The 26,886-nt window shown below is 40.8% G+C and overlaps 1 protein-coding gene across 14 annotated transcripts; it reads left to right on the top strand.

Moving 5' to 3' along the window:
• Positions 1 to 3: 3 nt before the first annotated feature.
• On the top strand, positions 4 to 26,192 carry CILK1 (ciliogenesis associated kinase 1). Of its 14 annotated transcripts, none has more exons than XM_041477372.1 (15): positions 26 to 193; positions 392 to 485; positions 5,345 to 5,606; positions 7,433 to 7,487; positions 8,960 to 9,081; positions 10,363 to 10,442; positions 12,787 to 12,919; positions 13,347 to 13,518; positions 14,082 to 14,249; positions 16,519 to 16,815; positions 17,898 to 18,088; positions 18,629 to 18,783; positions 20,157 to 20,288; positions 22,023 to 22,136; positions 22,603 to 26,192. In XM_041477372.1, the coding sequence occupies exons 3-15, from the start codon at positions 5,506 to 5,508 to the stop codon at positions 22,755 to 22,757; spliced, it is 1,875 nt and encodes a 624-aa protein (XP_041333306.1). In that variant the 5' UTR covers positions 26 to 193; positions 392 to 485; positions 5,345 to 5,505; the 3' UTR covers positions 22,758 to 26,192. The 14 variants fall into 14 exon arrangements, with proteins under 14 accessions (XP_041333317.1, XP_041333306.1, XP_041333307.1 ...); XM_041477373.1 differs by having other exon boundaries at positions 26 to 266; XM_041477371.1 differs by having other exon boundaries at positions 26 to 266; positions 378 to 485.
• The last annotated feature ends 694 nt before the right edge of the window (positions 26,193 to 26,886 follow it).

Below are 26,886 nucleotides of genomic sequence, written 5' to 3'. Positions count from 1 at the left end.
GAGCGTAGTCCGCGGCGGCACACCAGGGGAAGGGCGGCAGAGCAAAGGCTGCCGGGAACTGTAGTGAGTGGGAATCCCGGCAGGCGCGATCCCAGCAGTTGGAGCTGAGGTAAAGCGGCGATGTCCGGGAGCCGCGATTTCCGCTGCGACTGCGGTCAGGCCGGGACCTTGGCACAGGCAAATTGCCGACGAGGTAACGGGAGAGCGCTCGGTGCCGCGCTGTGGAGATAACAGCGGTGCCGAGACCATTGAATCTCGTGGCCCTGGTAATTTGCCCGTCCAGTTCAGTGAGCACAGTTATCACCTGCTGTCAGCACACGCCTTATCAAGTTTTCTAAAATTGGACGAAACCTATTTTTTTTTTAAGCGTATCACAGTCTTTTTGTTCCAGAAGAAAACCACGTGTATGGATCTGTGAACCTTTGTGCATGTCTACTGCCCTGAGCGTTTTCAGGAGGATGAGGAGGCGTGTGTCCTCTGGAGGGGTAGGTGAGCGCTCAGGCTTGGGCGGCGGGGGCGGGAAATGGGGCTGCAAGGGCTGTGGGAGCCGGCATCGGCAGTGGGCTTCACATCCAGGTGACCGTAGAGCTGCTCTGTGGAGAGGAGAGAGGCAAGGGGGCTGCCCGACAAGGCCGGGCAGGGGGACCAGGGGGACAGGGTGCTGCTGGCGGGCCGTGTGAGAGTTGGGATGACACAGCGTGGCCATCTGAGGCTTTGAGATGGGCTGCTCATGGCTGCAACTGGTTATCATCAGTGCTGCTTCTCGTTTGGAGATGGAGTCACAGCTGATTTTCTCCTACCTGGGTGTGCCTCTGCTTAGATACTAAACGTTACATTTTAGTAAGAAATCCTTTACTGTGAGGGCGGTGAGGCACTGGCACAGGTTGCCCTGAGCAGCTGTGGATGCCCCATCCCCGGCAGTGTTCAAGGCCAGACTGGGTGGGGGTCTGAGCAAGCTGGTGTAGTAAAAGGTGTCCCTGCCCATGGCAGAGGGGTTGAAACTAGATGATATTTAAGGTCACTTCAAATCCAAATAATTATATGATTCTATTGAGAATGAAAAAGCCTTGCCTGTAACAACAGAAAAACGGCATCCTGTGGCTGTCGCAGGGCTGAGTGCTAATACGTGATTGTGCACGTGGGATGCAATATGGGTGGCTTAAAGCAGAAATCTCATGTCTCACTGCTCCTCCTGGCTTCACTGAGAATCACGCCTGTCTGTTGGAGGGAATTTGAGTATTTATGATATATTCGTGTAAATATAAAGATTAGCCTCTGACTAGATGGGGGAGGCACCCAGAGCTTTGTTTTTCCCCACACCTGTTTTAGCAAATGAATGTCATGTCTTACACTGTACTCCTGAATTACAGCACTAGCTCATCATGTCTTTCCAAACCCTGGGAATTAACTGTATGCTTTACTCTTAAAACCTAAGGGATGAAGTGTAAAAAGAAGCTGTCTCTTCCTGTATCACTATTACAATCCTTATAATCAATTGTTTTAGAACAATTTTTTGTTCCTTGTTTTCCTTTTACTGCTCTTTCCGTTATGTCTTAGGCTGACCCTGTCAGAGCCAGGGTGAGCTGCTGGTGCTTGGGTGAGGAAGGCACAGGCCCCCACTTAAAATGTTGATATTCTTCCCATTTGTTCACAGTTTGGTATTTCTGCATTCTGGTTTTGTTGTTTAAACTCCTCTCTGAGATGTGAGAGTGTGGGGTTTGTGTTTGTTTGGCTGCGTTTTGTTTTCACAATAATCACAGAACTGTTAGGGTTGGTAAGGTCCCCTAGAAGTCATTTAGACCAACCCCTCTGCCAAGGCAGGGTCACCTGGTTACACAGGAATACGTCCAGGGTGGATTTTCAATGTCTCTGGAGAGGGACTCTGATTTCCCTGTGCAGCCTGTCCCAGTGCTCTGCTACCCTCAATGTAAAGTTCTTCTTCACGGTTAATGGGACCTCATGTGTTTCAGTTTATGGCTATTGCTCCTCTTCTTGTCACTGGGCACCACTGAAAAGAGTCTGGCACCATCTTTCTTGGCACCCACCTTTGAGATATATCTATGAATTAACGAAATCCCCTCCTAGTCTTCTCCAGACTGAACAGGCTCAACTCCTGCAGTGTCTCATAAAGTGAGATGCTCCAGAGATGGTTTGGTTTGTTTTTTTCTCGTTAACCACCAGCTCAGCGCCCCCTCTGCGAGGGTCCCGGCGCGGCTCCCCCGGCCGCAGTCGTGGGGCGCTGTCCCCCCGCGGGGAGCCCCGCCGGGCCGGGCCGGGCCGGGGGCGCGGAGGGGCAGGCGGGGCGGCGGGGCCGCGGCGCCGCCATTCCGGGCCCGTCCGCAGGCCGGGCCCGAGCGGGGAGACGCGTCCGCGGTGAGTCCTGCCGGGCACGGGCTCGGGCACGGCGGGCCGGGGGACCCGCGGCCTCGTACGGTGAGGAACGGGAGCGGGGACACTCGGGTGTACAGGGCCGAGGCTGGGGGTCGGGCACCGCCGCAGCGCGGAGGCCGGGCAGGAGCCGGGACCTGGCCTGAGCGGCGGACCCGCCATCGCACATCTGTCCCTGCCTTGGTGTGCGGCTCACGGGGCACCCCCAGAGCCCTCTGTGACAAACGCGGCAGCCGCTGGGACCGCACCCATGGACATCGACGGCTTTGAACCGCGCCTTTCTCGCTGCTTCCTGCTAGTAATACCCTCGAGTAATTGCCACAGCGCAGGACAAGTTTAAAAAGGCACATGCTGTTTGTTTACTGTCTGCGTTTCTTAGTTGTGGCAGGGCGAGCCAGTTTCGCTTTCAGTTCTCGGTGCTTCAGCACTTCAAACAGGAGGGGATACGTATTTAAAGGGTTCATAAGCGAAATATAGGTTTCAGTTGTACTTAGTACGCTCGAATTGGGCTTTCTGTTAAAGGCGTTTTGCTGTTCGATTTCTGCGGGGAAAAAAAGTATAGGTGAGGTAGAGTGAACACTGTGTTACAACACGATGGAAATAAGGGATTTACATTTTACTCTTTAGTATCAACACACTTTTTACTTTAAGATATTTTTGCAGTTTGTTTACATCCTCTGGTGCTGTGAATTTGTGTAGATTGTACTTTTAGATTAGATGATACGTGTTGTAGCTCTGCAGACTGCTTGTCGGAGATCCATGCTCTTTTCAGTAATTTGTGTGGGACTCAGGCAAAACAGTCTGAAGGCCAAGTAAAGTAGATTTTGAAAAGAACCTCACTATTAACAACAAGAAATGACACTGATTGAGTTAACCAGAGAAGACTTCTTTCAGGTTTTGTCAGTGGGTTTTCACACAGGTGGATTTGTGCTTCCAGGGGAGCTGGGTTAACTTCTGTGCATCCTGGCATGTTTTTTAGCATTAATTCCTTACTGAAATAAGTATTTTCTGACCGGTTTGGTTTTATTGTTGTTTTTTGTTTTGTTGGGGTTTTTTGTTTGTTTGTTTGGGGTTTTTTTCTGGTTGGTTGGGGGTTTGGGGTTTTTTTGTTTGTTTTTGGGGGTATTGTTTCATTTGGGTGGGGGTTGGTTTTCTTGTGTTTTGGTTTTTTGTTTGGTTTTGGATTTGAGGGGTTTTGTTGTTTTTTGGAGTTTGTTTTTGCTGTGGTTATCAAATATGAGGCAAGGGTGCTCCTCCACTCTTCAGTCACAGTTCCCTGCAAGGGATATGTGAATGGTAAATCAGGGACAGCATAGGAATCTGTGAATTTTAAGACATCACAGCTGTCTGGATCATGGTTTCAGAACTCTGTCATCAGGGCAGTATGTGCAGAAGAGTCCACAAGTCGCAACTGTGTTGATTTGAAATTACCATATAAAATTATTTGGATATTAATAAATTTTAGGTTTTCAGAGTAGGAGAACGTGCAAGACAATGTCATTGTTTGAAATCTTGTTGCCAAGGATCTGAATAAAGGCTTCTGAGCTGCCATGCAGTCACTGACCAGTTGGAGTAAGCAGGATAAAGCTTTTCAACCTGGATGCTGACCACTGAACTTAGCTTTATGCTATTCAGGTGTACAACCTGAAAACCAGCCAAAAAGAACTGGTACTTGAAACTGTACAGGTACTGCTAGAGGCAGTTCTTCCTGCCTGTCTGAGACACTGACCAGTGTCTGATAGATTTAGAGACATGCTGCACAATGGGTAAATTGTCAAAAGGTCTTCTAACTTCAAATTGCCTGGTCTTTATTCCTGTACCGGTATTAGTAGGGCTAGTAGGCTTAGAAGATGGAAAATAAAGGATGTTCACAATATCTTGCAGCTACAGAATAGTGGCTGTGCATTGATGTCAGTTCAGCATTTCAGTAACATAGTCCCATTACTTCTAAAATCATAATACAGCTTTGTGAAATAAGGGAGATATAAGGCAACTACAAAAAAAATGTTGACAATGTAGTTAAAATACACAGTACAGAAGGCAAAAGTCAAAAGCCATGTATATTATTCTTTTTTAAAAGGTGAAAAATAAGAGAATGCAGTGACTAAACCTTCATTGCAGGGGAATTCTGTTTTACTTCAAATGTATGGTTAGTTTGGATAGAATAGATTACATTTTTTCTAAACTATAGTGGAGGAAATACCAGCAACAATTACATTAAACTAGAAACAAGAAGTTTTTTGCTTCATTATCCAGCAGAGATTCTGTGGATGCCCCATCCCTGGAAGGATTCAAGGCCAGATGGGGTCAGGCTTTGAGCAGCCTGGGTACTGGAAGGTGTCTCAGCCCATGGCACAGGGGTTGGAACTAGATGATTTTTAAGGTGCCTTCCAATCCAAACCATTCTATATTTTTTTGGTTTTTTTTTTTTTTTTTTTTTTTTTTTTTTTTTTCGTTCATGCAGTGTCACAACAAAAGATTGGATAGATAATCTGATGTAGCTACTACTTCTATGCTCTGTCACATAGGACCAGATGGAAATTTAGGATATTGGTTTAACTGATGGCAGTGTGACTTGTAATGTGTTGACTTACATGCCTAAAAATTTGGCTAGGACAAATCCCATTCCATTGTATTGTAAAACTTCATTTTTTTTTTTCCTGGTAGCAGATTGTTTTGTCCAGGCTGTGAGACTTTATCCTGTAACTTTAGTAATAGTGTCTCCCATCAGGACTGCCTGCAAGCTTTCTGTAAGGTACCTTTAGCTTTAGCATGGAACTGGCTTTGGGGATTATACCCAGTTACATCCAGATACAGGCTGGCCCTTTCTGGTGAGGCACCAGGACAAGTGTTTGTGTATGGCTGACAGAGACTGTTCTCTTAGAAGAGTGGAATTTGCAAACAAGCAATCTCAGAAGGGTGCAGAAATCAAATGGAGTATGTTCTGTGCTTTCAGACCAAAGGCTAAGTCTTGAAAACATGATTCCTGCAACTGTTCACACTGTCCTGAGTGCTCTGTATTTATGCTGCCACAGAAAGAACTGGTTACACTCAGAGGAGAAAAAACACAGGAAACGCCAAGAACTGAAATGTGCTTGCAGCTGAAGTATCCTCATCATGAATAGGTACAAAACTATCAGACAGCTTGGTGATGGGACCTACGGCTCTGTTCTCCTAGGGAGAAGCATTGAATCTGGAGAGCTAATAGCCATTAAAAAGTAAGTGTTCTCATAGATTACTTAATAATGCATAGTCCAGATTTTTCCTTCCTGGGTCCGCATGCGCTTGGTCATGCTTGTTTGAGTACTTCGCAATCCATGCAGCTTCTTAATATGGAGTTGTATTTGGGCAGCATGAAAAAGTTCCTTGTATCCTCCAAATCCTCAGCAGGAGATAAAAAGGGTGAGATATATGGGCTTATTGTACAACAGCACTCTGCTGCTAGATGCATTAAAATGTGTTTTACGTATTACTTAGAGTATCCTGCAGTGCTGCTTTGGAAATCTATAGCCCTTTTGCTGCTGCATACATGGAACATATATTTTGTAGTCTAATTTTCAATGGAATATTAATACTGCAGTGATAATTAACACAACTGATCTCATTGTCCGTTATCTGTATTTTATACTCTGATATATTGGTCTTTTCAACTTAAGATTTTCTTGAAATACCTTGAGAAATTCACTTGATTTTCTCTTCCACTTCAGCAGTGACTTTAGTTGGTAAATGGCTTATTTGTCCTAGCTATGGTAAGAGACAGCTGTAAAGCATTGCAGGCACCTTCCTGAAATACTGACCATGACAAGGGACAGACTTGTCTAAAGAGCTTTTAGTACAATGCTGTTTTGTATGAGCAGTCAATAGCTGGCTTCAGCAACTTTCTAAATCCCCTCTGCTGAGGGTATTTTGCCTGTATCAGACCTTGCTTAGAAGGTCTTGCTTTAATTTTCAGTTTGCAATATGGGAAAAACTCAGAAAAATCAGAACAAGCCAGAAGTTTTCTCTTAGCTTAGGTGTTAATGCTGGTCCTTTGTTAAAAACAGAAGTGGCCTGGTAACTGAGTGCACAAGACAATAACTGCAAAAACATTGCAAAAAAAAAAAAAAAAAATCCAGACCCCTTCATGACATGAAGGTCTTGTAGTTCTTAAACTACTCTAATTGTGAGAGCCCGTTTCAAACTGGAAACTTGCTACAATAATAAGTAATCCTGAATTATCATTAAAGGCAAAGGCTCAGATATTCAGAGAGTGATTAACTCCCTCTGAAATCCAGACTCTACACAGTTGACTATTTTTGTAAGTTTTAATCTGTCGTCTTCTGTGTGCATCTGTGTGTGAGCCTTCATCCTTTTGGTCTTAAAACATAGAGTTATGTCTCAAAGAACTTAGTGGTAATCAAAATGTGTATGAAGACACAGAACCATCCATTACACACAAATACTGTGTTCAGAGTTGCAATCTGGCTTGGGAGAAAACTGTCACACAGTTTATTTCTGTTAGAGCAGAGTTGCTTATAAGCTTGAAGGGAAAGCAGAATTTGAAAAGCAGTTGGCATGATAGATGCACCTTGCAAGGGAAGGAAAAACATGAGGAGTAGTGGACGAAGGAAAATGTGGAAATACAGCAAAATACTAAAATCACAGAGAAATCGAAAATAGAGAAAAGGGGCAAGGAGAATATGATAAAATTGGAGACCCAGTGAAGTGATTGGATCTTCATTTGATTTGTTTCAAAACTGTCAAAACTACCCTTGTTCTTTTTACAGTTAGACTCTATTCTACCATATTGCTACATCAGAAAGAAAAATAGCATGCCTGGGCTTGTTGAAGGCTCTGAATTATTTTCAGCAAGATATATATACAGAAAAATGCAATCCTGTGTAATAGTAACTGTTATTTGACTGTAATTCTATTTGAGTTTGTATTCTAGTAAATCAGCTTGACTGTATCTTGTCTAGAGATGTAAAGTTTTTTGACAAATGAGCTAGCATCTTCTATTTTCATGGAAGAACTGAATTCATTTTTTTCCTCTCTACTTTTGTAGAATGAAGAGAAAGTTTTATTCCTGGGAGGAGTGCATGAACCTTCGAGAGGTTAAGGTACTTGTTTTGTTCAATGGTTGACTTCAAATTAAGTGATCACTGTCACATTTGGGGGTGACATCAAATTCTTTACGACTCCTGTGTCAAAACACTACTCCAGAAGTGAGATGTAGCATATGACGTTACAGTTCTGTTTCATGACTCTGCATTGGAAGTGGGTGTCGGTAGTCTTATAAAAAACACTTATTGAAATTCTGTAGTCTTACAAAAAATATTTAGTTGTAGAGAGCACTTCCTCCCTGCATTGAGGGGTGTGTGAATGAGAACTTTCCTGTCACAACACCTGGAGTTGATTGGTGCTTGTTTTTCAGAGCTTGAGAACACATGCCCGTTGTGCAGCATTAACTTTTGTACGTGCAGTTGTTTCTCTGTAGTTGGCTTGGGGACTGGCATACAGCATGAAGTTCTGATGCCAACGAAACATTGGGGTAGAGTCTAGGCACCTCCTTAATTTATAGTCAGCACTGAAAACATGCAAAAAACCTAGGCCATTTTTCTTACCGTGGACATCAAATACACTGAAAATCTGAAAAAAGAAGCAAGACCCAAGTTTGCTAGTTTTAGCTAGGGTAGAGTTAGTTTTCTTTGTAGCAGCTTCTGTGGGTCTGTGTTTTGGATTTCTGACCAAAACAGTCTTGACAACACAGGTATGTTTTAGTTATTGTTGAGCAGTGCTTTCACAACTTCAGGCCCTCTGTTTTTCATGCTTCCCTGTCAGTGAGTAGGCTGAAGGTGGGCAAAAGGCTGGGAGGGGACGCAGCCAAGACCACTGACCAAAGAGACATGCCGTGTGACATTGTGCTGGGCAACAAAAGCTGGGGGAAAGAGGAGGAAGCAGGAGACCTTCGGAGTGATGGCATTTGATTCCCAAGTAACCATTATATGTGACAGAGCCCTGCTGTACTGGAGGTGGCTGAGCACCTGCCTGCCCATGGGAAGCAGTCAATGAATTCCATAGTTTGCTTTGCTTGCATTCTTGACTTCTGCTTTACCCATTAAACTCTGTATCTCAGCCTATGAGTTGTCTCACTTTCTGCCCTTCTGATTATTTTCCCCATCCCACTTGGAGGGCTGAACAAGCTCAGCTGCCTGCAAAAGTTAATCCACAATACCAAGGAAGACTTTCCAGGGTTGCTTTTAATCTTGACTCTGACTGTTGCCAATGCAGGTGCGAGAAGAGTGTGAATTAGGAAGTTTATTACAGAGAAAATGCTATTGTTTTGTGCTTACAGTGACAGCAGATAGCTGGCTTTTGAATGAGCAGCGCATTAAATTGCTGCATAGACTGTATATGTATGTGGTAATGCTTGGAGATCTGGTCTTTGTTCTCAGAGCTGTCTTATTTAAGACGCCAAAGAGTTTTTGAAGTTAATCCTTCTGCAACAGTGAAATAAATTGGGGGTTGGTTTTTTTTCTCCTTCACTATATTAAGACCCTTATAAAATCCTATTTGTATTTTCTGTTTCTAGTCTTTGAAGAAATTAAACCATGCCAATGTGGTAAAGCTGAAAGAAGTTATCAGGGAAAATGATCATCTGTATTTTGTGTTTGAATACATGAAGGAAAATCTTTATCAGTTAATGAAAGAGAGGTATGTAACAGCATCACCCATCCTCACGTAAATTAATTACTTGTGTAATGTGCTTTTAACACCCTTGATACTGTTCAAAGGACTTTGGACCATTTGTTTAGGCTTGGATCACTATAGCTTAAAGCTGCAGGCTGCAGTAGGAGCTGTGACTGTCACCTTTGAGCATATCTCAGCCAGTCCAGTGAGAGTTTCCAGTGTCTTGTCCCACGTTGGTGTGGAGGGGAGTAGTGTGTTCTTTTGAGAGGTAGGAGCTGTGGGTTTTTAACAGTCCTCACACTGAGGAGACCTTGGACCTAGAACTTCTGATTTCTATGTAAGTACTCCAGTGGTGCTTTTTTATAAGAGAGTGGTCTCACCACCTCTTATGGCTTCCTTGAATAAATGAATAAATAAAAAGTACTTGGAGCAATAATCAAGAGGTGTCAAATTTTGGATTGCTTCCAGGAATTATTTTTCCTTGCAATTTGAACTGACATGACCAAAGACTGCTTGTTTCATTTGTCAGCATTCTGAATAAAATCTAGCTTTTTGATATTTGCTGGAGTGTTAAGAGTCTTAATTTTAGCCTTTGGGCCATGATAACATATACCAGAGGATAACTGAGGGCAAAATTTCCTGCTTTGAATTGTTTCTCTCTATGGACCATAGTGTCAGCCTGGCAGCTGACAAGAATCTTCCTTGATTTAACAAAGTGAGGTTATTGTTACAGTTCACATATGTGAATGCCACATGAAATACCTTTTTAAGCATAAAAATGCTTACTATGCATGCACAGGTATAGAAAACTTAATTGGGCACATATGTATGGATATACATAATTATATTATATATATATAGAGAGAGAGAGAGAATATGAAATAATGAACTTGGAAGAATGGTTCAAGTCTATGACAGAAACCAATTATCTTTGGGAATTTCACAGAAATGCTTGATGTCCTACCTTCTTATGAAAGCAAAAAGCCCAGATGTCTCTAAAAGTATGCTTTGCATCATACTCTCTACAGTTTAGCTAGGCCATGAACTTCTTTAACATTGTGTAAGTCAAACCTTTAAGAATGTGATTTATTTCCTTAATTCTTAATTAAATGGCCAGTTTTGTGCCAAGTGACTGTAGAGGAACTAAGAAATTCTTCTGTAACTAGAAAAGAAAGTAGGCAAATACAAAAAGCTGACTAGCAGTTTTATTTGTCATTGCTACCTTTTATCTTTGGTTCATTAGATAGCATAAGCTAATGTATTAATTTAGTCATTAATATTTATTTATTCCCTTTTATTCCACAGAAACAAACTGTTCCCTGAGTCTACAGTTAGGAATATTATGTATCAGATCCTCCAAGGGCTTGCATTTATTCATAAGCATGGTAGGTTACATTTTAGCTATAAACCTTCTGAATTAGAGACAGATAGTGTTTGTGTAAGTTTTTTGATTAATACACAAGCAATTACATTACTAACTTTAGTAGAAGGAATGATCAAAAGAATGGCTCTGTATGAGAGATTCAGATGACTGAAAACACCTGTATTTTATAGTTGCCTAACACTTCATTCTGGAGGTCTTCTCAGTTCCTTTTCTGTAGACTTCAACTTTTTCAGTCTGGCAGCTGGCCGTTCTCAGACTCGTTGGATGTTAGTGAACACATTCCTTGATAGATTTAAAGGTCCCCTGAGACTGAGAATAAAGAAAAAATTACTTTTTTCTCAAGGTACATGCAGATACCTAAATAAAACATGTATTTTCTAGAAGATATATTTAAAGTAGTAAAGTCCGAGTGACAAGCAGCTTTCATTGCATGGGCTTCCAACTAATATTTATAAAAATGGTAAAAGCTAAAGCTGATGTACCAGCCAGTAGTAACGAGACCCAGTTAACTAATAAAAAAATCTCAAAACAAACACCTTATTTTAACAAAAGCTTCCTCACTGTTTTTTGCTGACCTCTGCAATATTATCTGCTAGATACACTGAAGGGTCTGTTGCTGGACAGCTCTCTGGGTTATTGGAAGAGAGCTGACATCAGTGGCCAGAGTCCTGGAAGCAAAATGCTTATAAGGACCAGCATTACAGTTCACTTGAAGAACACATTTAACTGTGTTTTACAAAATACTTTCCAGCTAATGACTTTATTCACTCTTCTAGTGGGGCTTGGATACTCATCTGAAACCTAACTATAAATTCGAGTCTGTTTCTGTGACATACATAATATGTAAACACAGAAAAATATTATGATTGATTTGCAAAACTCTAAGCCAGCTTTTTTCAATTAATTGTCAAATGGATCACAGCATTTCAGAACATCTTTTACTGCTATTTAACTTACTATAGCTGTTAAGACTGAGCAGTTCTATGTCAAAACTGTCTTCTTCACTGACCTGCTACCACACTAGACTTGTATTTCTGCCAAGATGTTGCAAATCTATAGTTAAGAACACCTGGAAGTGTTTGGCAAGCCAAACAGGCTCATGGTGTAAGAATCAATGTCCCAAGATGCTCTCCACAACAGTTTTGGAAAAAAACACATTAATGTTTTTTCCCCTCTATTTCTGCATTCTGCTCCTGTGTTGCATGGAAATGCTTGTCAAGTAAATTTCTTACATTCTTTGTGCATTCAAACTCTTAAGCATCTTTTTATATTTGAGTACACAACGGATTACTCTTTCTACAATTTTGTCATTAAATAAATTGCCTCACAAGCATTCTGTTGGTGCATGTCTGTGCAGCAAAATACAGAAGTGATTGTACTAAATGCTAAGAACAGCCTTGATTGCTTTCCCTGATTCCTTTCACAAAGAAGCAGTAATTCAGGCTGGCACCAGAACATCCACTCAGCATCCCTAGGAAGGAGGCAGTCTTCTGGTTAGTAGATACCTACAGACCCACTGTGTCTGCAGTGCTGTTACACATGAATCTGACAAACAAAAGCTAATCTAGTTATACTGGACAATGTAGACACATCCTATGTCAATGTTTAGTCCATTCTCTGTGGGAACACACTCAAAGCCATGGAAAAGGTAAGCATATTGGAGTCTCTGGAAAGGAGCTGGGAGAGCTTCAGTTAGGTACTGCAGAGGGAGCTCTATATTGGAACCGTGGTACAGGTGCTTGCAAGAAAGAAGCATAAGAGCAAGATTGCTGGGCTAATGGTGGAAGCAAATTTCAGAGACAGTAGTCAGTGATACACCAGCCCTCTTCTCTCATTTGTATTAAAAGAGCTCTTGCCAAACATTTATTCATTACCAGTTTGAGATCCTCTTACGTGGTGCTGAGTAGCTCAGTGCTTGCAGATAGGTTCTCAGATTTAAAAAGAACTTTGAAGTGCAAAAAACCCCCTCATTTAAATATATACTCTGTTTAAAATAACATCTTATGTAATTGATTGATTACTTCATTGGACAGTTTCCAGTTAGAATGAAACTAGCATTAAAATGGTGGAAATTTTTTTATGTTAGGGAAGTGCCACTTGAAAGAGAGCTGTCTGAATAAGTGCTCTGAATTGTTACGAGATAGCCAGCTTGTGTGTACTGTTCTTCACAACCTAACTGAACAGCACTGTACTGATCAGCTCTGCTGATCACATGGGACTGTGATATCTGTGTGCTATTCCAGCTTCAATGCTAAAGAGCTAAAGTGAAACAATCCAGTTGGAAAATAAAGGATACAGCTGTGAGTGACATTGCAATCCACATCAATATTTCATTTGAATTTCAGGGTTCTTTCACAGGGACTTGAAACCTGAAAACCTGCTTTGCATGGGACCAGAACTTGTGAAAATTGCAGATTTTGGTTTAGCCCGAGAAATCCGATCTCGACCTCCTTACACTGATTATGTATCCACAAGATGGTAAGTGCTAGTGCTCACTTATATTGTAGGAACTTGCAATCAGTGCTTGAAAGTAGCACAGTACTGAATTCGTGCTGATTGTTATACTACTTTTGATGCCTCCTCATTATGAAACTTTTATTAAGCTTCGTGTAATTTGAAAAACTGCAGTTAGTGCAAGATAGTTTACAGATAGCAACAGCAAAGGAGGAGTGTAGTAAGGCAGGTGGGAACGTGCTAGGATTGTTGTGTCAGGAAGGTGTGAGAGAGTTTACAAAAGATTATGTAGTTTTAATCAAAAAAAGAAAGAAAGTCTGTGTACAGAAGAGGAGAGGAGATTTTTAGAGAACGTTTGCTCTTAATAGCAAAGAATGAAGTGGTGAACAATTTCATGTATGTTTGAATTGTGTTGATTGTTGGGATTTCCTTTTCTTTCTTTCCTCTACAGGTACAGGGCTCCTGAAGTACTTCTGAGATCCACCTGCTATAGCTCTCCAATAGATATTTGGGCTGTTGGTTGCATAATGGCAGAAGTTTACACGCTGAGGCCTCTCTTCCCAGGCGCCAGTGAAATTGATACTATATTCAAAATTTGCCAAGTCTTAGGGACGCCAAAAAAGGTAACTGAAGTGATATTCCAGACTGCAGTAATCCTGGAGCTGTTCTACAATACACAATGGCATGGTAGCAGTAAGCATAAAATAATAAATTTTCCTCCTTATTGTTAATTTGTGGTATTGATCTCAGAAATAATAAACTATATTAAAACCTATTTTCTGTGCAGTAAGCATTTCTGTACAGTAATTATGATATACCTGACACATAGAGGAGGAGAAATAGATCCCTGCACAGAAAACAAAGTCCTTAGACTGTGATTTCATTAGGTGGGAATTTAATTTTCTCTTGTACATTGCATAAAAACCTATGGTTTAAGAGGCTAAAAATTGGGGTAATGGCAAGATTCATATTTCCTGATTCCATTTGTGCATTTTGACTCTGTCAGATGTGCAGCAAGACTCACCTCTCACCAGAGGTTTGGGGTGAAGATTTGTAATGAAATTTTCTATATAAGACTAGAGTAAGCTGGACACAGTCTGTTACTGGTAGAATATGTGCTAGTGTGCTTAGGCACTGATACTTTACAGCTGAACTTCTTCTGTGTTTGAAAATCTCATTCTTCCAGAACGACTGGCCTGAAGGCTACCAACTTTCAGCTTCCATGAATTTTCGGTGGCCTCAGTGTGTACCTAACAACCTAAAAACTCTCATACCTAATGCTAGCAGTGAAGCAGTGCAGCTCATGAGAGACATGCTGCAGTGGGACCCCAAAAAGCGGCCAACAGCTAGTCAGGTTTGATTATATTTTCTTTTTGTCTGCTTGTGATTTTTTTCTTTTAATGCAATGAAAAGTCATTTAGCAGTTGCTCAGGGGTGCAGTTCTTAGAAGGAGGAGAATCCAAGAACAGTTTGAAAGACAAAAGAGGGTAATTAAGAGAGAATAATTAATCTTTTGCATGAAACATCAGCTGCTTGGGGTATGTGCTCATTAATCAAAGGTGTGACTGCAGCATGTAAATACACTTGAATTAAGTATAATCCAGTCACTGTGAATAGCAGCAGAGTCAAGGTAGGATGTATGGCTGAAGGCTGTGATGCAGTGTTCATTGTGGTGTGTCACAGAATGACTGGAATCTGGTTCCATCACCTCGCCCTAGGCAGCCTGTGCCAGTGCTCAGTTACTCTCAGAGTTAAAAAGTGTTTCTTGATGTTCAAAAGGAGCTTCCTGTGTTTCAGTTTGTGTCCATTGTCACTGGGCACACCTGAAAAGAGACTCGCTCAATCTACTTTGCACTTTCCCTTCTGGTTTTTTACATACTTTGATAAGATCCTCAATAACCTTCTGTTCTCCAGGCAGAACAGTCCCAGTTCTGTTTTTGCTCATATGTGAGGTGCTCCAGTCCCTTAATCACCTTTGTGGCCCTTTGCTGGACTCTCTCCACTATGTCTATCTCTTTTCTTCTTCTGGGGAGGCCGAAACTGGATACAGGAGTCCAGGCATGGCCTCACCTGTGCTGAACAGAGAGGAAGGATCACTGCTCTTGACCTGCTGGCAGTGCTTCTGCTCTGGCAGCCCAGGACTTAGTCTTATTTGCAGCAAGGGCATATTTGGTAGCTGTTGCATGTTCAACTTGGGTGTCTAGCAGGTCCTTCCCTGCAAAGCTGCTTTCCAGGTGGCTGACCTCAGCATGGACTGGTGCATGTGGTTACTCCTTCCAAGGACTTGCTATTTAGCCTTGTTAAATTGGTAAGGCTCCTGTCATCCCGTTTCATCAGCCTGCCCAAGTCCTGCAGGGTGGCAGCCCAGCTGACCAGTGTGTCAGCCCTTCCTTCTACTTGTGTCATCAGCAGACTTGCTGAGGGTGCACTCTGCATCACCAGTGACATTAATGGCGGTGTTGGAGCAGTATTTGCCTCTGGGGAACACAGATACTTCCTGGCCTCCAACCAAGACTTTGTTGCACTGTCTGCCACCCTTTGGGCCTGACCTTTCAGCCAGCTGTTAGTCCACCTTGCTCTCTGTTCCTCCAGCCCAGTCTTGCCTGGATAAGGCTTGCTTTTGTTGGGCAGTCTCAGCTTAAGTGCATTGCAGATATGTTCCAACATCCTGTACATAAGCATTGCCCAAGTCATCAGTATTGCACGTACAGGTGGTGGTAGCTGCTGGTTTCAGGTAGTGCTCAACTAATACAATGAGCAGGGCACCTTTTGGAAAACAGATGGGATTCTTGACACTTGACTTCAAGGGCCGTAGCTGAACCTTTGTGATTTAACTGGACCTTCAGTACAAATTGCACTTAAAAGCTTGAAATTTAATGAAAACAGTTAAAAAGTGAAATAGATTAAGAACTCTCAAAGGTAATGAAGAATAAAAAAACACTGACTGTAGCACTATTAAGAGCATTAACAAATGTTTTACAGTGAAGTATAAATAGAGTGAGGAATCTGAGCTTTTAGAAACTTTTTGCAGTAAGAAGTCTTTGGGAAGGGAAGATGAGTGTGCCTGAAACAGCAAGATAGATTAATTGCCTTTACTGACAACTTCCTAATTATTTGTAAGGCAGATAAAAGTACTTCTACTAACTAACTTTACTAACTTGTCAGAAGAGGTAGAGGCTGATTTCCATAAGGGTTGTATTTCTTTCACTTAATTCAGTCTTAGAAATGGAGAATAGAGGAGATGTTTCTGGGGTTATTGAGTTTTGCTGGCTGAATCTGTAATTATGAGAGGGATGTGTTTCACACACACACACATGAAGAGACAGCATGTAATGAAACATGCCTTTAGATGCCATATACCTGGTTAACTACTTTAATTCTGCAGAACCTTTCCTTCTGTAGTAGTCCACAGGGGATTTGATAATTCAATATCTCTTGAAAATTCCCTACTATTGCAGCATTTTTTTGAAGTGGATTTTGCTCGGTAGAATCAGTGTTGAGATATGGATCTTCTGCTGTTTTCTACCCCACAAAAGAAGGAAATTAAATTTGTGCTGACACATAGGACTGGGGTAAATGGAAAACTTTGGTTTTCTAAGCCTAACATCTTTATTACTTTTTAGGCACTTCGATACTCGTACTTCCAGGTTGGGCATGCCCTGGGCATTCAGGAACTGGGAAAACAAAAGGAACTGCATAACAAATTATCTCTGCATGTTAAGCCTGTCCCTCCAGCACAGCCCCCTCTGAAACCTCATGCCCGAATTTCATCAAGATCTTTTCAGCAAAGCCAGTCTTCTCAGCACATGGTGTACGCATGTAAGACAGACAACTCTGAAGCTGCGCCCAATAACTATTTACAGGAGGACAAGTCTAACCAGGTTCTTCTGCCTGCAATACACAATAAGGTTCCTCAGCAGGTAAAGGTCCATCTAGCATAAGATAAGCTTTCTGATATACTGCCTGACTTTTTCTTGTGTTTCTTTTTCTTGTTCTCTTTCAAGGTTCTTGTACTTCACTAAAAGGACAGTGAGTGGAACTAAAAAATGGTTCCAACGTTCCAACTGCTAGAAACTGGAAGTTCCTCTATTGAAATCTAAATCCAGTTGCTGTAAAACAAGCAAGTCAGTTTCTTGTTTTAGAGCCATTTTGTGGTACCCTTTACACCTGCACCACTTACAGGATGACACTGATTTCATATGAATAAAACGGATGTACAGTGTTCAAAATATTAATGGGATTGATGCCAGAGAGAAAAGTATGAAGCTAAATTGTATTGAAATGAGGGAAAGGAGACTACTGCCTTCATCCATTTAAGGCATCCAATTTATTGACTGGGAGTAATAGTCCCTTTGGTCATCCCTACTGGACATGGAAACTAACAGATTCTTCTTTCAGCATGAGAATGTACCCTTTTTGTCTTCTAATGAGGAGACTGGATTCACAAAATAGGTGATGAGAGCAGACAGTGTGAATGCTGCTGCTACAGGGTCAGTCATAAGCAGGGTCTGTACTGACCAGTGTCATACAAAATCAAAATGTACTGCTGAGTCTGAATGACTGAAGAGACACAAACTTGTGCCTGTGCTGTCCTGCAAGAGAAAAAAAAAATTAAATGTCTAGACATAGGCTTGTGGAAACATAAGTGTTCATGCAGTTTTATATTCCCAGCATGGGTCTAGAAGGAAAAATTGAGCATAAGGTAATGGTTTGGGAGCTGCATACTGGAACATGAACAGAATTGGAATTGAGACCCAAGAAATTTCTTCTTCTGTAAGTTCAAGATGCTTTATTACAGGACAAAATCCAGAAGATAGAGAATAATACCAGCAGGCTACAGATTGTGTTCTTAGCATATTTAATGAAAGTTGAAGATTGTGTTGTTACAGCCCTACTACCATTATTACTCTTTGAGGTAGAGGGGAAAAAAGTCCTCTTTGTTCCTGTCACCTAGATTGTGGTCTAAGCCTGTGGGTTTGTTTCTTTTCAATCTTTATAACAGAAAACATCTGCTGGGTCTGAGAATATAAATGGTGAACTTAAACCAAAACCTAGGCGAAGATGGGGACATCTTCCCAGGACAGTTAAGAGTTCTGAAGACTGGGATGATTTGGAAGACCTTGATTTCAGCTCTTCCATCATGAGAATGGACTTGAAAAACAAGAAGAGGCAGAATGATGAAACTCTTTGTAGGTAGGGGGTTTTTTTATGTGTATGTGCTATTTGGTCTATTTCTTTGCTCTTTTCCTCTTTCTTAGTAATGTTGCTCTTCATGCTTTCTTTGTATCTAGAAATGTATATCTATACAATTTTTTGTTCTTTTTTTTTTTCCACTGAAAATTATAACTGGCTTAAGTCTCCCCAAGTTAATTTTTTAATATATACTTTCAATTTTACATGTGGACCATTTTGACATATTGCATGCATATAAACTGTTTTGGACGAGTCTAAGCTACAGTTTCCATGGATAATAGTATACAGAAGAGAGAAACTTACTGAGTGCTTTATAAAAACTTTAAAAGCAGTATATAAGGAAGCTAGAAGCATAAATCTGATTTTCAGGGGCACTTGCATGATTCGGATTGATAATATTCCCTGTTGCCTGTGTGTTTATGGTGTAGCAAACACATTACAAGGAAATGATTCCTGGAGATGGGTGTAGTTGAAAAAGTCAGCTGTGAATATACATGTGCTGTAAGAATTGGACTATACATACCAATTTTTGAATTGCAGATTTGAAAGCATTTTGGACCTGAAGCCTTTGGATGCTGTAGGTTCTGGCAGCAGTGCACGAACTTCCCATGCGACCTTTTTGCGGCAGGACACTCCTACACTGCGAGTCTCTGCAGCAAAGCAACACTACTTAAACCATTCTAGGTATCGACCTGGTTAGTAAAGTACTTTCCTTTTCTTCCTGCACTTCCAACAGGACTGTTAAATAGTCATTGGTTAATTAGGTCTTACCCTTTGAACTTGTGGAGGGGGTGGCTACTGCTCAAAGAACACGAGGACAGAAAGAGCTTGTAGTGTAGACGGCCATGACACAAACTACATTCTAGTAGTCTAGCAGTAGAAACAAGGGGACAGGACTGTTGGTACTTCTTCCTCCTGATGGATACTTTATTCTTGGAAATGAGTTAGAAAATGTCTTAAGTATTATGTGCCAATATATATTGTATATGTGCCAAACTATTGCCTGTCTACCTAAAAAGTATAAGACTGGTCTTCTGAACTGGAAAAGAAAGTGCCATGTGTTTACCTCATGAGCGTACAGTATCATGAACAACAGGCGAACTAGTAGTGGGAATGTGCTTTGCTGTAGTTTGGAGTTAAGTAAAATGCAGATCTGTGTCTCTGTAGAGAATTACGTGCCTGTCTTCATGATAACCTCTGCTATACTGACACCAGTGCAGAGGCAGGATGAAGTACAGGAGGCAGACAGCTTGTCTGCCAGTATATAAAATGAGATGAATATAAGTATATTCTTATAATTTCTATTCATAAAGGTAGTGTTAGCTATTTATTCATTTGTAGTACTGCTTCTTCAAAATTAATTAAGCAAACTAGAAGGTATTGTGACAGCAAACTCAGTCTTTTTTCCTGAAATAATAATTGACTTGAAAATGTCTCACTTAGATAGGGTTTTGGTAGCTAAAACTTGTTTTACTAGAGAAGATTGTCAAACACATTGATTCCAATACTGCTTTAGCCATATCATAAATTGTGAGTGCATCCTTGAATGTTTGGCACCCTGCTTAAATATGGGAGCTATATTAAATACAAATAATAGGTGTCATCTGAACTGTAGTGCAAACTGTTTGCATAATCTTAGGTTTCAGTAGAGACAAAGAAGGGTACAGTACTATGAGAAATGTAATTGCCATTATTGCCTCTCAAGTTACAATAAAATCTGTGCTTTTATTGGAAGCACAGATTTCATGTACATAGCAAGGTTCACTTTCTGTGACATGAGAACATTTGTGGCCTTGAGGTAAGGACCCTGTCCTGTGATATAAGCAGCCATTGATGCTAGTGGAACTACTTACATTGTGATGTCTGCAGGATTAGGGTCTGTGGCTAGTTCCAGCATTCCTGTATTATGAGAGGATGGAGAGTGACTCAGAGAGTTAGGGAGAGGGGAGAGGTTTTGGCTAAGTTGAACCAGACATCTGCTCTAAGATTGTGCATCAGGTGGAATGAATGTGGGCCTGTATGGCAACAAGGATTTTAGTGAAGTAATCTTTGCATTTTTGCAATATAGGAATAAGCACCAGGAATAGCATAGTGTCCACTTCAAACAAAGAATCTGTTCCATCTAATCACTGGCCCAGTTCCAGTTTGTCTGGGAAAATCTCTGGTTTGGAAGGAAGTACTACCAACAGAATGAATTCAGGTAAGAAGGTGTGCTTAAGACTCTGAGAAATGATAATAAGTGATGTCTGTACAATTCCCCACCGGTGTATTTTAGAGTCATCCATTTCCAGAATGTTGTCAGCTCTGAAGACGCCTGCTTACCCTGTCAGTTCTTTGTGTTAAAATCGATTATGAGCTCTCTTCTTTGGGAGACTGCCTTAAACTGAAACATAGTAATTTCTTCTGATGAATCCTCACTAGTCTGAAGTACCCCATGCATAGAACGCTGGACGTCGTAGTTCAACCTGAAATACTTCATCCTGAAATACTCCATCCTGCTTTCACTTTCTTTAAGTCATGTTTTCTCGTTTCCAAGCTGTTTTAGTACACCTGGTACATAAATGGCTGTCATGACACGAGGAAGCTGGTATAAATCGAACTAGCCATACACACCACTCTTGTTACATGAATTAAGCAAAGAAAATCTATCATTGTGTCTTTCAATTGATGTTGTTTAAAATAATGTAGTAATTACAGTTTAAAAATTCCGACAAAAAGCAAAACTCTTCAGTCTTTCTTCTTCAGTTTTTTTTTGGCATTTGGTATTTCAGGTATTTAATCACTGTTGTTTGAGTTGAAGTAATTAATTTGTAGATTTTTACATTAGTTTTTATCAGACATAACATGTTAATAACATGCTGATGTTTTTAGATTGCATCTCTGTATTTCCTCTCTAAACCGTGGCTTCAGATTTTCATGTGATACAGTTCTGCAGTGCCATACTTCTTTTGCATATGTTGTTTTGAAAGTGTTTTATTGCCAAAGTTTGTGTTGAATCTTGGCCCAAAGAAGCATTTTGGGCCTCTAGAAACTCAGGTTAAAAGAAAGCAAAACAACAACTTAAAAAGTTTTGGATGTAATTTAATCAGAAAATCTCTCTTTAAAGATTCAAGATGGGAGAACACTGTAAATAGCTAAACTACATGAGAACCTTTATATACGTATCACGTCTCCTTCCTGGCTCTTCTACAAGCTTTTGCTTCTTTTGTAGCAGCACAGGATGTTTTTTCTTTTTATTTATTACCATCATTTCCCACAATAGGCTTTGCCACTGCTCTAGTACAGCGTAGGCACATGTGTGATGGCCCTGCTCTGTGCATGATATCTTGTTTAGTGCCCTTCTGTGCTATAACTCCGGACTGTTTTGTTCCATTTCTATGGCTTGTCCTACAGATCAGTCAAATCTGTTCCTGCTCATCTCAGGGACAAGTTTTGTAGCTGGCTTTCAAAATTTGAAATGTGAATCTGTACCACATTAAGTTGTGCTCTCACAGGCTTCACTAAGAGCTTTGTGTAGCACCAAAGCCGCAGACTCACTACATAGAAACCATGAGTCAATATATCCTTAGCACATAGTTGCTGAAAGTCAAGCAAGATAATTCCAATTGAAATGCTGAGTTTTGAAAGCTTTGAGAAACCTTGAAAAAGCTGAGATGTCAGAGAGAACTGCCATTCTCTCTGACAGGTACAATTTGTACATGTTTTCCATTCATCTCTAATACAGTCTGATGCTGAGAGTCTCCTGAATACAGGAGGTGTATATATAGGAGCTGTGGATTTCAAGTGCCTTCAATTAAGTTCTTGTTTTGGTCAGTCCATGATCAGGCATGGTCTTGAAAATGGTCCCTCAGGGCACACACAAAGACATCTTGTGTCTCCTGTTGACAGTATGGGAGATCCATTGTATTCAGGTGTTCCTTGCCATTTCTTTCAGGGCCCATAGGATCAAGTGGTCCAACGAATGCTTATGTCCCTTCATTTCTGAAGAAGGAAGTAGGTTCTGCTGGGCAGAGGGTTCAGTTAGCACCAGCTGTGGACCCATCTTCTGGTAAGTCTAGTACTAAAGTTCTCTTGGTCCCTTGGTCAGTACTCCAGTAATGCTGTATGTATGCAGCACTGAACTACTTATCTTTGCTTTATTTTATTTGTCAGTATATGACTGACTGAAAGTATTGTTTGTAACCTTGCAGAACGTCATGTTTGTTCTTCATTTGTTCATTTGTGTTTACTTTTGTTTATTAAATATGTAGGTTTATCTACAGCGTATGTCAATGGGACCTATAGGTTGGTGTGAGAGCTGGCACAGAATTTACACTTGCCAAATCAGTGATGTAAATACTCTGTGTCTGCTAACGTTTTAGGGATTGGGTCTGCTGTTGTTTCATGTCAGCAAACTTTGTTAAAAAAGGAGACTAACCTCCTGAAGAAGTAAGGATCTGGACCTGCACCCAGTTGTTGTTCCGTATGAACGGCTGTCACTGAACCTTTATATCAAAGCATTTTTTGTCTTTTAGATTTTGCATCTGTGACATCAGTCAGACCCCTTCTTGGATGGCCGTCGTTCAGTTCACCTACCAAAAGCTCGCCGCGGTTAATGCCTCTCCCTCCGGCAGCGGAGCCGATCCACGGGCGCGTTGACTGGTCTGCGAAGTACGGCGCTCACCGGTGACCTGGGAAGTACCCTCTGAGCAGTGTGTGCATCCCTGAAATGGTGTCCAGTGTGGGACCATTCATACTGGTTTATATGCCTGTACATTTAAAAGGAGCATATCTTCCATGAATGAGACATTTTGAAGAGTTTTTTAACTTCTTTGCATTAATCTGAATGCAATCTTGTACCTTTTTGTATAAAAATGTTTTGTTATATACTTGGGTCCAGTTATTTTCATAAAAGTGATGCATTTTGTATATAAGGCTTAGGGTATTAGGCATTTTTATACAGTAAATTTTTATAATGAACTTCAAAAAAATTTAAATTTTTTATTAGACTCAACTTTTTTATAGAAGTGGATTAAAAAAAACGTGGTGCAATATTGCAGTGAAGGAGAAGTACTGAGGAAGGGGCATTCATTAGACATTTTCTGAAGTTTTATGTGCTAATTGAGGCTGTGTAAATTCAAGTGATGCCATGTCTCAGTGCCACACTTCTGTTGTCCTATGCTTTTTGCTTCATACTGACATCAGAGGAGTGAGCGACTTAACAGTCTAAACTCCTTCACAGTCACTGAGAGACTGCTAAAAGATATTGGGAGGCACCTTTTTTAAATTTATTTTCGCCTTTGAAAGGTTTGTTGTTGGACTGCTATTCAAATTTTACCAAATCTTACTCTTGTTTGGTGAAGGGTAAATTCTCTTCTGTAGATCCATTTTCTGACACAGTGTTCCTTTTTCCTGCTCAAAAGTTGTTCGTTGGCATTGTTCACTATGAAATAGAATGTGGACCTACTGTTAAATTCCTGTAAATGGTCTAATGATTTCTAAAGAGAAAAAAGAGATTCTGTTTCTTCTTTTTCTTTTGTTGCAAGTGTAAGAGCTGAAGCTATATTAAAGAACGTATTAACAATAAATTAATGGAGCTAAGAAAACTGGTTTCAGAGTAACAAAATATTAATGATATGCCAGCAACATAGTTTAAGGAAACAAGATCTATGCAGCTGACTTATTTTTCACAACTGTTTTAGATCACTGCAGTTCTAAATCACTTAAGGAAAAAAACCCAAAACAACCCAGAGGAAATGAGTCAGTCTAACCTTACTTAGATTTATACTCAGTTCTTTTTCACTCAATGCATCTTCTTTTACAATGGGAAGAATATGTCAACTTCCATAAATTAGGCCCAGAGGCTCTACAGGAAAAAATGGGATCTTATGTGGTCCTGTTAAGAAAATGTTGTAAAACTGTGGTTGATTTCACTGAAATTGATACAGTTCTTTGAAGAGCAGTTTAACTCAGTTTATGAGAGTGTGATTTATATCAAGGTATAGAGAAAAGAATGTATCCCCATAATCTGGTTTAGTTCTACTCTGGAAAGGAGTGCCAGAGTCCAGCCATCAGCAGAAGATTCTTTTAGAGCACAGTCAGCATTTGTCTTTTCTGCACTTCCTTCTACAGAAGAAAGATAGAATTGTTCAGTGCTGTGGGAGAAAACCTTCCATAGCTGTGTTCTGGAGCAGTGCTGCCAAAGCTGAAGTGTGCTGAGAAAATGCATCTCTCTGCAGGAGTGTGCAGAAATGCTTATCTTTCTGAGCTCATTTTGTGATCAGCTCAGGAAAATAGTTTATTTATGAGACTTAAATCCAGCCTAAAGGGATCAGAGCAGGTGTAGTTCTCAGCTTCCAGCCATGTCACAGGAACTGAATAGCTTGTGTGTCAGTGAGATCCTCTCCATGGAATCTGCCAGCACACACAAGGGGCAGCTGCTGTGGTCTTGAGACTGAGAAGAGATTCTGGCCTTTTTGGTGCTTCCCATGGTGAACGTGTGGGATTTTGAGGAAACTGTACCCTAGGGTAGGCTGCTGGCTCAGTGCTACAGGGGGAACCACAGGGAGCACTGGTCACTGTTTGCTTCTATAGGCTCAGCCCACAGTGAGACAGTACAAGACAAGAGAGAGCAAAAGTGTGCATGAAAGACTTACACATGCCAAAGACATCTTGTATGTCCTGCTTCCCTGTTATCTGGGCATAGCAAGTATTAACTCCAAACCATACCTAACTGCTTCCACAACAGTGATGCCAATGCTTGGCAGTAAAGTAAAACAGCCATTTGATTTCTGAAGCGCACACTGATGGGTGTCTGTGGATTAGTGGAAAGGGAAATATGTATATTTGTGATAGAACTGGAAAGGTAGTTGTTTCTCTTGGAAATAAATACCTGTATTTATGTCTACATAAAATTTAATTTATTTCATCAGCAGGTAATTTGTCTCAAGAAGGAACACCCTGAACCTATCCCAGTATCCCTAGGCCTAAGTAGGCTATTTAAGTAGTCTGGTCTTAGTTCCTATGAGTGGAAGGAGACAAGTCATGAGAACAGGCAGCTGAGGCTTGGATTCATCATACCTAAGTGTGAGCTCCTTTGTTGTGAGGTGACTCACCCCTGGTGAGTGAGAATCATGTCAGAAGAAATCTGTCTCATTTGAGAGCATACTAACATTCTGGAGATAGCTGAGTCTCTCCACTGAGGAGGGGGACAACTCTGTGAGGTTCAAGTAACACAGGATGAACCTGAACCTGGCCTGTAATCTCTGAACCTTTATCAGACCGTCAGTGATTCTTTTGACTATAGCATTCAGGCTTTAGTCTGTCCAGTCAAAAGATTAGAAAAGTAAGTTGTACTTATAATTTTCATTTTTTTATATCTCCTCCTTTCCTAAGTTAAAGCCTTTATTTTTGGAGAAAAAGCTAATAATCTTAACATTGAGAATCACAGCTAGTTTTAACTTAGTGAGAGAAAATTATCTAGATGTAATGGCTGTATCCTTTACTCAAGCACATTCGTACTGAAGCTGGAAAAGTTCTTTTTGAGCAGGATGGAGTTTATGTATTTTACCATGCTGTCTCTGTGCAATACAGATATGGAAAAGATGGAGGTCTTTATATACTGAAATCTGGACAAGCAGCATATCTGAGAATTTATGATATGTAACCTACTACTTTGTGATTTAATATTTAGCAGCATCTTTGTGGAAAATGTTTTTAGAATTGTACTGTTTACATTTTCTCAGGCTTAGGCATAACATGTAATAATAAAGGAGTCTTGACAGTGGATTCATTTACCCCTGTAATGCAGATTTTCCAAAAAGTAGTGTGTAAGTGCCATGATGTTAACAAGAAGGGAAAAAAAAAAAGCCAGAAAGTCCATGGTGTTCCTGTATCTGATATGGCTGTTGATACGAGCAGGATGTTCTATAATGTGAGGAGGAAAACATGTACTGAAAGAACATTTTAGAACTTAATATGGAAGGAAGGTGTGAAATTGTCAGATGTGGAGAAATAATGGTTCTTGTTTATTCAGTGTTTTTGTTCAGAAACATTCTAAATGCTTGTTTCATTCTTTCTGTGCAAATGTCCTGCCCAGAATAAAGTTGTCCTTGAGGAAGCACTGGCTGACTGACTTGCTTGCTTTTTTATTCAGTTTTTAATGAAAGCACTTTGGTTTGTTTTTCGTTTGATTGGGGTTTTTTATTAGTTGGGGTTTGGGTTTTTTTAACAAGCTGCCTTGGAGGGACACTGCACATTCACTGGCCACATGGTTTGAGTCTAAGCATGTAATTTCTGCAATATGCTGTGAGCTCCCTGTAAAACTGATCACTTAGTCTTCCTTGGCTGTCAGCTCTTCTGAACCTACCTGCAAGACTGAATTATAATATGCATAACCCTTCAGGAGGACAGGCAGCTGAACTAGATTGTTGTGGGTCCCTTTCCAAGGGAAGTTATTCTGTTCTGTTCCTGTTCTATCGTTCTGTCTTGTGTCACCTCTTTAGCCTTCTCCCCTGGCTTTCAAGGCAGTAGAAGTTGAAGATAGTTTATACCTTACAAGCCCAGTGCTCTTGTTAGCTGTTGGGCTGACAAGCACTTGCACAGGTGAAGAACACATTTACGTGGGGAAAAATACATTTTATGTTTCCAAGGATTCCAGTTTTACCTGGTTTGGGGGGGGGCGGGGTGTGTGGGGGGGTGTGACATGAGTTGCTCACGGATTTGTAGGTGAGTGGGGAATTGAAGAAGCGATAAAGGGAAATATAAAAGAGTTTACACACACACACACCCTCTCTGTGCATTATGCACAAAACAATGGC

This window comes from Pyrgilauda ruficollis, unplaced genomic scaffold (genome assembly GCF_017590135.1).
Source record: "Pyrgilauda ruficollis isolate IOZ18807 unplaced genomic scaffold, ASM1759013v1 scaffold40, whole genome shotgun sequence".
Lineage (NCBI taxonomy): Eukaryota > Metazoa > Chordata > Aves > Passeriformes > Passeridae > Pyrgilauda > Pyrgilauda ruficollis.
Note: the sequence above shows the minus strand (reverse complement) of the source record. Positions and strands in the feature narration are given on the sequence as shown.